Raw genomic sequence first — 10741 nt, 5'->3', positions numbered from 1 at the left:
TAATAGCCCAAAACACTTTTACCTCTATTGCATGCTGGAATTGTTCATGTTCGCGCTGAAGTTGCTCAGCCTCTTGTAGCGAGCTGGCAGTGATCAGTCCGGCATTTAACATGGACTCTCCGTTTCGGATCCAGCCCAATACCTGAAATGCAGGAGGAGAGAGCACAGCTTAGGACAGTGGTTCTCAAAGGGGGTGGCAGGAAGATTCCAGGAAAACCAAACATTTAAACATCTCCATATAGTATAATACAGTATAGTATCAGAGTACAGTGGTACCTCGGGTTACATGCGCTTCAGGTTACATATGTTTCAGGTTACATACGCTTCAGGTTACAGACTCCGCTAACCCAGAAATAGTACCTCGGGTTAAGAACTTTGCTTCAGGACGAGAACAGAAATCGTGCGGTGGCGTCGCAGCGGCAGCAGGAGGCCCCATTAGCTAATGTGGAGCTTCAGGTTTAAGAACAGTTTCAGGTTAAGAACGGACCTCGGGAACGAATTAAGTACGTAACCAGAGGTACCACTGTATTTATTTATTTGCAGAATATGGATGGGTGATACTGAAGACAATTTCATTTGTGATCCAGAAGCACCATTCTAACAGTGTGCTGAATAAAACTCATTTATCTTTATATTTTGGGAATGATACATGTTCTTATGTACCTGCGTTGTTTTATACTTTCTTGATGTCCCGCGATCATATGATAAAGTAGTTGTGCTCTATGTTATAAACCAAGCACCGCTAGGAATTGTTTCTTTTGGTTTTCCAATGTACTTCTTAACAACATAAAATTCGGTGCGGTGAAAGCAAATTCTTATTCTGAAAGCGTGGCCTGGGGGGGGAGAGCTTGAGAACTGCTGGTTTAGAACATTCTCTTTACGTCTAGAGCAGTTTCTCAAACTTGGGTTTCCAGCTCGTTTTGGACTACAATTCCCACCATCCCTGACCACCGGTCCTGCTAGCTAGGAATGATGGGAGTTATAGTCCAAAAACAGCTGGAGGCCCAAGTTTGGGAAACGCTGGACTAGAGCAATACATCTGAAAACGTTCCTATTGTTAAAGAGCAATACTCAAAGATGGGGGAATTTGTTTCACGCTGCAATGTTAACAATGGTGCCAACATCAGACCATTCCAAAGCTCAGCTTTCACCAGCTTATTATCAAACATACTTTGGTTTTCTGTTCTTTTCGGTAGAGGAAACAGCATATTTCCTGGTTGGGACTATGTCTTGGGGCTGTGGACTCCCATCCCTCCTCCTGCCTCCTCAAATCCTGGCTTACCATACATTTGATTGCTATGAATGGAAATTTAATCAGGATTCTAAAAGGTGCATCGTGGGCCAGGGTTAACAATTTTTCAGTATCACAGGGCGCCCTAGCAGAGGAGGGAGACGATGTGCAAGGGTGGAGCAGGGTGAGTTGGTTCACACCTGATCACTCCATGCTAGTAAGTGTGGCAACTGCACTAGATCTTGAAAGCACAATGCACCTTCGCAATGATGGACCAAGTGCTACAGAGATCACCATTTTACAATAATGGTCGCAAAAGTACAGAGCCTTTTTCTCTGCAAGGAAGATTAAAAAGAACAAAGGAGATCAATCCCATTGTGTTCTGTTAATGGATGCTTTGGATAAACTCAGCACTATCTAGAAAACAAAGCCACAACATTCTTATTAGTGGCAGCTCAACATGTAGCTGCATTTTTTTCTGGTAAGAGATAAAACACCAGATATGCAGATATGTACTTTATTAAAGTAAGATTAACATTAAAAATAGACTGTCTGGAAAAACGTCCAGGGGAGACAGAAACTGTACTATTATTGTTGTATTTACAGAGCATGGCTGATTTTACCTTGACTGCACAGAAGAAACCTAATTCAAAAATCGTGAGCCTTAAAGGGTAAAGTTAGGGACACGCTTTAAAGGGCACAAAGAACAGAGGGAAACGTCACACCAGAAATACAAAGTGTTCAACTATCAACCGCCTGCATCTTTGTACAGCAAACTTTTTAAAAATAGTAATGCATGTCTCATCAGATTATTCGTACCACCCGCCATTTTAGCGAAGCCAAAGTTTGGTGTAACCAACTAAGAAAGTATCCTTCTGTCCCCTAGTCCAGCAGCAGCAAATCTGGCAGGAAGTTGCGGTCATTAGCTAAAGGAATTGTGGATCAAGTGCCGCAGGAAGCCAGCACAACAAACAGCAAACACGCAATTCTCTCTGTCTGGCTGAACACCTGCCGAGCTGCAAAGCTTTTTCTATCTCAGAGGAAAAACAGAAAGACATCTTCCTTCCTGGCTTAAGAATGAAATGTGTATTTCTGCATCAAGGTCACTTATGTCAACAGATAAAAAAGAGCTTTCCGCCCCCCAAAAGGCTTACAACGTAAGACTTGTGGAGAAGAAACTCAATTCAGGAATCCTTTTCATTGGGAAGACTACAGAATTGGGATCAATGTATCTGGTTTGGGGGTTTTCTAATTCACTGGTATTTTGTGAGTAAATTCCACCAATCCAACTTCATGCAAATTGATAAAAGAGGGGAAATAGAACTATTTTGGCCTCAACTCCTAATATGTTTAAATTCACAATGCAAACAGTAACTTAAGAGCTTTTAGCACATTGACTGAGATAAATCAACATGAATATGGAACATATCTATGAGACAATGCAAATGTGAAACACTTGACTAGTTTATTTTAAATTTCCTCCATCTAATTTCCTAATCTAAGTTTCCACCAGAGCCCCTGTGAGGGAAGTTTCTTGAAAAGGAGCAAACATGGAAACTCTGCTGGCCATGTTGAAGTTTATAGTGAATTTCCTTACAGATTACACTCATCGAAGGTAGTAATGGTTGCTGTTGCTTTTGGCATTTGGTTTTTATTTTATACTGATGACTTTTAGCTTTTGTCAGCTGCCTCAAACGCATCTGCCGGAAGGCAAAATCAAAATGCCAATAATAATAATAATAATAATAATAATAATAATAATAATAATTCTGACAACGGGGGCAAAATTTACCAGATGCATCAGCTGCATATATGTTCAGATGTCCTGAGTGCTCAAGCTGGCCGGCTGATAAGTAACAAACTTTTCTTTTAAAAACACCACCACTCAAAAAGACTTCGCAGGAAGGATAAGATGAGATACAGTGATATCCCAGCAGTTATTAAGAGCAGCAATTTAAGCAAAAGAGTAAGGCAATTTTGGTGCCATGATGCATACAAAGCAATCTGCTGAGAACAGCTCCGACGTAAAGTTTAAGAACGTAGGCAGAGCTCTGTGGGATCCCTTCAGCTAAAAGTCGCTGCACTGTCGTAATTCTTCAGCTCAGAGGTTTCCAAACTTTTCAAGTCCACGGCTCCCTTGACCAACCACATACTTTCTGCGGCAGCCCTGTGGGGCTCAGGGGCCCAGTTATGTCACCCCTTGCCTGCAGAGCTGGCAGCCTCTCTCCCTTTTCCAAACACCCTCCCCTTGTGGGGGGTTCCCTCGGCCTTCTCTCATCTCCCCTCTCCTTGGGAGTCCTTTGGGCAGCCACCGCCACTACCCTGGTCTGCCCCAAAGAGAGGTGCCCCTGCACACTGCCCCACAAGGACCTGGGACGAGGATGCGCCCCCAGCCTTAGCAGCCTGACAGAGACTGACCAAAGATTGGGGAGGCAGTGGCCTACATGGCGGAAAGGCTCCCCTTCAGCACCGGGCACTGGCTGCCAGGCAGGCCTTGCACACAGCAAGCACAAGAAAGGCCAGCCTGCTTGCCCGGCCTCCCACTTATCTGTCCATTCCCAACAGCGAGGGCTGGAAGACTGGCTGGCTGGGCTCCCTCACCAAATTGCTTGCCTATTCTGCAGCTGCTTCAGCTCCTGGCAACCAGAACCCACTGGCCAGCTCCAGAGGCACCATTTGCCTGCGGAGCTTGTAGTCAGGGCTGCTGCAATAAACAGCCATGCAAGCCTTTGGGAGGCAGAAACGCGAGAGGGCATCAGAGGAAGGGAGGGAGGGAAAGGGGGACAGAGGCCAGTGTTGCTGGCGGCACCCCCCACCATCATTCAAGGCACCCCAGGGTGCCAAGGCACACTGATTGAAAGCCACAGCTGCAGCTTCTGCTTCTAACAGTGGCTAGCCAGTTGCCTCTGGTTTCATTCTGCCACACTGGTTGACAGCATAGCTCAGTTACATAAATGAGAGGTCTCTATGTTTCTTTAGGCGCCAGGTGAAAACGCTCCGCTTCTCCAAAACCTCCGGCTATTTAAACAATCTATGGCCTTTCAAACCACTTGTGTATTGTTGTTGTTGTTTAGGGGGTATTGCTTTGTTTGTTATTATGCTGTTCCATTTTTATGGCTTCATAGAGCAAACTACCCTGTGATTCTTGGATGAAGGGCGATATAAAAAAACAATTCATCATCATCTATGCTACAATTCCCATTCATTTTGATGGAACTTGCCCGGGGGCAACTTTCTACAGACAACTCCTATATCTTTTATGGAGTCCAGTGTCATGTTTTTGTACATAAAAAGTACTGTATTTTTCTGTGTTTAAGATGCCCCTAAGTATAAGATGACCCCTATTATCTGAACCAAAAATTAAGAGCTTTTTTTTTGGGGGGGGGGAGAATATCCATGTATAGCACGCTCCCCAATTTTGCATTAAAAAAATTAAGCAAAAAAATATCGCCACACAGGGAACAATATGGTATTTTTGGTACTTGTGGGGGAGGGACGCAGACCCAGAAAGGTATTTGATTTTGAGAGTGGAATGATTAACAGGAACTGCTGTTGTGTCATGGTTGCTGCTTCTTCAAACAGGCTTGTACAACCGCTATCCCCGTGACCATTTTATGAAGAAGGTTGTGTACCGAACAGACGGGCACGTAGCACAGCAATGCCTCGTACCTGCTTGACTTCGGCCTGCAGGTGGCGCAGTTGCACGCACTGCTCCAAGTGCTTCCGATGCTGCTCAGCCGCCAGGTCCAACTCCTGCTGCTTTTCGTGAAGGAACTCCAGCAAGTCTTGAACCCGCGTTGCCATGTCTACGTCTCTGTCACAGAGCAGCTCGACACCTGCAAGCACCATTGGCAAATGTCACCTCGGCAAACACAGGTACCATTTGAAGTTCCTTCACAGCATCACACAGCAATATCTCCACACACACCCCCCCCCCGAGTTTTCAGTTTTACAATTACAATATTTCCCATTCTTTCGCAGCAGTTATTTTGGGACTTCCCAATACTTCTTTCTCTCAGTGTCCTGACTGTAACATGCACATTTATTTGTGTGCATAATATCTCAGGTTTATGCCTTTTTAGAGGTGGGTGCATAGCCCTAGTACCTGAAAAATTGGATTTGGATAAGTGCGGGTAAAAAAAACAAGCGTAAAAGACCGCTGTCAAAGGTGACTATGGGGTTGCAGTGCTCATCTTGCTGTCAGGCTGACGGAGCCGGCGTTTGTCCACAGACAGCTTTTCGTGTCATGTGACCAGCAGGACTAAACTGCTTCTGGTGCAACGGGACACTGTGACGGAAACCAGAGCGCATGGAAACGCCATTTACCTTCTCGTCACAGTGGTGCCCATTTATCTACTTGCACTGGCGTGCTTTTGAGCTGCTAGGTTGGCAGGAGGTGGGACTGAGCAATGGGAGCTCACCCCCTCGCACGGATTCGAACTGCCGACCTTCTGATCGGCAAGCCCAAGAGGCTCAGTGGTTTAGACCACAGCGCCACCCGTGCGGGTGCTATTTGCTGGCATATCAGAAGGAAGCAGCACAAGGAAGGGGAGAAGTGCTGCCGTGGTGCTTTGGAGCTCCACCTAAAGCACTGCCCCTATCGACAGCAGAAAACAAGATGCTAATTCATACAGGTTGTAAAATCTGGCTCTTGATCAGGCCAAGGTGCCAGTGAAAATTTGGGGCCTTTTGTGTTGGTGTGATGTTATATACCAGGCTTCGGCAAACTACAGGGACTTGGGTGGCGCTGTGGGTTAAACCTACCAACCTAGCAGTTCGAAAGCACATCAAAGTGCAAGTACCGCTCTGGCGGGAAGGTAAATGGCGTTTCCGTGCGCAGCTCTGGTTGGCCAGAAGCGGCTTAGTCATGCTGGCCACATGACCCGGAAGCTGTACGCCGGCTCCCTTGGCCAATAAAGCGAGATGAGCGTCGCAACCCCAGAGTCGGCCATGACTGGACCTAATGGTCAGGGGTCCCTTTACCTTTACCTTGGCAAACTACGGCCCGAGTGGGTCGTTAAACCGGCCCCTGGCCCTTGCTGCGCGCTCAGTCAGTCCCCGCGCTGCGCCAGTTGCTCTGCACAGGGACTAATTTCCGGGACGCAGCCACAGCTTCCTATTGGCTGCAAGAAGCTCCGAAAGCCAGCGGGGAAAGAGCAACGGACGTGTGTGCATGCGCATGAGTATGCGCTCTCCTGCGCGCAAGCTATCCGCCCCACCAGCGGAAAAGTTTGCCGACCCAATATATAAAGTTGTACCTTGGAAGTCGAACAGAATCCGTTCTGGAAGTCCGTTCAACTTCCAAAACGTTTGAAAACCAAATCGCGGTTTCTCATTGGCTGCAGGGCGCTCCTCAGATCAGCAGCAGATCACACGCATCATTCAGATTGTCCATGGTGTGCCCATGCATTTGTGGCCAAAGACGGCAGACAGCACATCCATTGTGTTAAATGTTCGTATTTGTTTTTAGCTGCAATTTTACCGTTCTTTTCTTCTTATATTCTATTTGAAATCGACGGAATTTTAATTTAAAATTAATTTAATTTTAATTTAAAATTAATTTAATTTTAATTTAAAATTAATTTAATTTTAATTTAAAATTAATTTAATTTTAATTTAAAATTAATTTAATTTTAATTTAAAATTAATTTAATTTTAATTTAAAATTAATTTAATTTTAATTTAAAATTAATTTAATTTTAATTGCCATATTTCAAGAAGTAAAACTCTGGACACAAAAAGTTGCTGAGCTTTTTTGGGGGAAATTTCAAAAATCCGGACATGCTAATTCTGTCCTTGACAGCCCTAAAAATATAAAAGTGCAATTAAAAATCACACAGCAAAAGACTGAGCATCATTTCAATCTTTTCCTGTTGGAGACACTCAAATACATCTGTTAACCACCATTATTTTAAACAGAGACACGACTTTGCTTTTGGTCTTGGTGCTTGTAAGCAATACTCCTCTTGGTTTCTGGCTTGGTTGTCCTTTGTGCCTATGACTAACCAGCTGATACCACAAAACCAAAAACACCGGGAAGGCAATGAATGCAAGAATAAACCAGAGAGAAAAGGGTCTCTTAAGTGCCCAAAATATTTTATTACTGTCTGACATGAAATTCTTTCCTTAGGGTCAATCTTGCCTTTCAGAACTCTGCAAAAATATACTACTGTAGGCTTCTCTTTTGCCAACAGCAAACCACAAGAAGAAATGGCGGACTGCTTTTGGATGGGGGGGGGGGGGTTAAGGGAAATGGGATACATTCAAAAGACATTTGTTAAAACATACTAGGTCCTTTAAAAAGAGGCAGCAGGGTGTGCTTAAGCTATTGGATTCACAAAAGGGCACAGTGGATCATATCCTCTGTGCTTACAGTTTCAAGATTACATTAGTTAACGTTTTCGCCAGGAACTTAGAATCATAAAGTTGGAAGAGACCACAAGGGCCATCGAGTCCAACCCCCTGCCAAGCAGGAAACACCATCAGAGCACTCCTGACATATGGTTGTCAAGCCTCTGCTTAAAGACCTCCAAAGAAGGAGACTCCACCACACTCCTTGGCAGCAAATTCCACTGTCGAACAGCTCTTACTGTCAGGAAGTTCTTCCTAATGTTTAGGTGGAATCTTCTTTCTTGTAGTTTGGAACCATTGCTCCGTGTCCGCTTCTCTGGAGCAGCAGAAAACAACCTTTCTCCCTCCTCTATGTGACATCCTTTTATATATTTGAACATGGCTATCATATCACCCCTTAACCTCCTCTTCTCCAGGCTAAACATGCCCAGCTCCCTTAGCCGTTCCTCATAAGGCATCGTTTCCAGGCCTTTGACCATTTTGGTTGCCCTCCTCTGGACACGTTCCAGTTTGTCAGTGTCCTCCTTGAACTGTGGTGCCCAGAACTGGACACAGTACTCCAGGTGAGGTCTGACCAGAGCAGAATACAGTGGCACTATTACTTCCCTTGATCTAGATGCTATACTCCTATTGATGCAGCCCTTATTCAGGGCAGAGCTTAGTAGCCGAAACCGCTCAGCTGAAAAGCCCTGACCGTGCCTGTCTATATTTAAAAACAGAATATGTGTTAATCCATACTGAAATGTATTTTAATAAATAGGTATTTTTTCCTCTAATGTGCAGAACCTGGTGCGTCCTAATTCTCAGAGATTCTTTCAGTTCAAGAGTCAGCGGAGCCCTAGGTGCCCTAAATCAGCTTAGATAATCTCTATAAATCCATTAACCTGGTTAAGGTGGGACACATGCATCTTACCAGAAGCCTGGACTTCATTGACGTACTGCAGGAGATCCTGCCCTTGGTGGATGACATCAAAGGTCAGGTTATTCATGGTCAAAGCTTTGTCCGCATGGTGCTGGAGCCTTTGCTCAGCGATGGTGAGATCCTCGGTGTCAAAATCGTTCATCTGCTGCGAGAGCTCGTCATTCCAGGACTCAAGGTCTGAAATGATCTAAAGCGGGAGAAGTTGAAGAAGAAGAAAACACACTGAGCACATGAGTAAAAACAACAAAGGCTGTGGCTATCCAGTGGAACTCAAAAGGCATCAGAGGATCAATCACTTGGTTTAAAAAATAACAAAGCAGTCTACTCTCCAAGAACAAGTTTGCTTTTTGGAACACCTTGGCGGTGGGGATCAAGAGAACTAAGGAACCCACATGAGAATCTCAGGTACACTGGAGAGATGCAAACATTGTGGACAATGAATGCCTTGAGAACAGGAGACCATCATCGTGAGATGTAGGAAGTCACTAACAATAACAAGCCGTTGTCCTTTTCCAAGCACAGTTAGCAGGAGTTGGTAGCCGTGGTATGTGTGAAAACCAAAGACAATGGGTCTTGTAGTCAAAGAAGCCTAGATATCAGACCAAGATTATTAGATGGGATGTTCTTGTTTCATGTGCAGGTCTAGTTAACAAGACTAAGGTCTCAATGTTGTGAAAGGGGTTGATGGGTCAATGAGAAGCTTTTAGGCTTTTAGGGTAGCATTTTGGGATAGGAGAAACTGTATTTGAAAAGGTGGGGTCTCATTGAACTGGAATCAGACTGCTGGCACTAAAAGATTGTAAGAGACATTTTGAACTTCACTTCCGAGGGAAAGACAAGTTCCACGGAGCACTCAGATTGGACAGTTTAAAGGACAGGGGCTGATTACAAGCTGGCAAATGAAAACCAGACCTGAAATCTATATAAGCCATCTATCTCAAAGCGGCTGTTCATAAGCTCATAGGGAGAAGACTTTAGTTTGCAGTCAATGTTTGAAGGAGGACAGAGGCATCCATTTGTATGTTCAACAGCTGGCTGGAACACAAATCAAGGGACATGAATTGAAGAACAGAGGCAGAATCGGTGGGCAACACTGATATCGGATGGAGGTAGACAGACTTCACACTTGCCTCAGCTGAAGTTTTAAAATGGATTTCATGGGAAGCATTGAGTATGTGGTTGGGGATCATCTGCTCAGAGGTTTTTAGCAGGGGCAATTAGAATAAGTCCTATTATTTGATTATTGATGTAAACCCTCAAAATGTATTTTCTATTGTTAAGTTTTTACCTCTATCTTCAGTACATTTTACTTTATTGCTATGGCTAGTGGCTGATGCAAATAAAGATTCTTCTAATCTATGCAAGTCACTGTTTCTGGACATGGATTGTGAAAGAGGGACTGAACTAAAACCAGTTTAAAAATGGGTGCTGCACAATGCATGGCGTTAAAGGTTTTGTGCTTGCAATTTAAAAGAATAGAATGAACAACTGCCAATGTCCGTGGAGCTTTCCAGAACTAAAACATATGGAACATCAGGAGCACTTATGCAGAGATAAATATATTGATACTTAAAATACTGATGTACACAGGAGAAAGGAGAAGATAACTAACAAAACAACCTGTAAGGAGTACTTATATTTTTTCTCTCTCTCTGGTCTCTACAGATATATTCATTCATTCACACCACATTCCTGAAAAACAGGTTGAGGATGGCTGTAAATTCAGACTTCTTGACAGCAAAATAGATTGAACTTTCCCAGGGCTGTAACTGTCTGCATTAGCACTGAGATTACAATCCTTAAGTACCCAGTCATGTCTCTTTCTGTGGGGGGTTGAAGGAAACCAAATCAATCAGAGGAAACAACCAACAGCTTCATATTTTTGCTCTTCTAGTGAAAAACCCCATTTTAAACCCAGCCCACCCTTCAGGTGAGAAAGGAGGAAAAAACCACAACATTTCTGCAGAAATTGAAGGCTCACATCAATGGCGTCTCTCTCAAATATCCGCAGCTGTAAGAAGAGCTCCAGTTTTATTTTGCGTTCCTGAAACAGCTCCTCCATCTGTGACTGGGCCTCATCCAGCTGCTGAAGGACCGTCTCTATGTGATTGATGGAGCTGTTGTGGGGGGTCTTGTTACTTGAGATGGCAGAATCCCTATTAAAAAGGGGGGAGAAAAACTTTTAAGTAGGAAAACAGGACCTGAAAGGAAACATGTGTACGTGAACAGTAGTCTCC

At 44.1% G+C, this 10741-nt stretch overlaps 1 protein-coding gene across 8 annotated transcripts in view; it reads right to left on the bottom strand.

The window, feature by feature from the left end:
- Positions 1-10741, bottom strand: part of TRIO (trio Rho guanine nucleotide exchange factor) — a 259894-nt gene that overhangs the window by 127224 nt on the left and 121929 nt on the right. For all 8 annotated transcript variants that reach the window (XM_079984877.1, XM_079984883.1, XM_079984882.1 and 5 more), the window contains exons 13-16: positions 10486-10660; positions 8496-8691; positions 4901-5067; positions 23-142 (exon numbers count right to left, since the gene is read on the bottom strand). In XM_079984877.1, the coding sequence (XP_079841003.1) occupies positions 23-142; positions 4901-5067; positions 8496-8691; positions 10486-10660 (658 nt within the window). The remainder of the gene's footprint in view (positions 1-22; positions 143-4900; positions 5068-8495; positions 8692-10485; positions 10661-10741) is intronic.

Source organism: Podarcis cretensis (genome assembly GCF_951804945.1).
Source record: "Podarcis cretensis genome assembly, chromosome: 7".
NCBI classification, from domain to species: Eukaryota; Metazoa; Chordata; class Lepidosauria; order Squamata; family Lacertidae; genus Podarcis; species Podarcis cretensis.
Note: the sequence above shows the minus strand (reverse complement) of the source record. Positions and strands in the feature narration are given on the sequence as shown.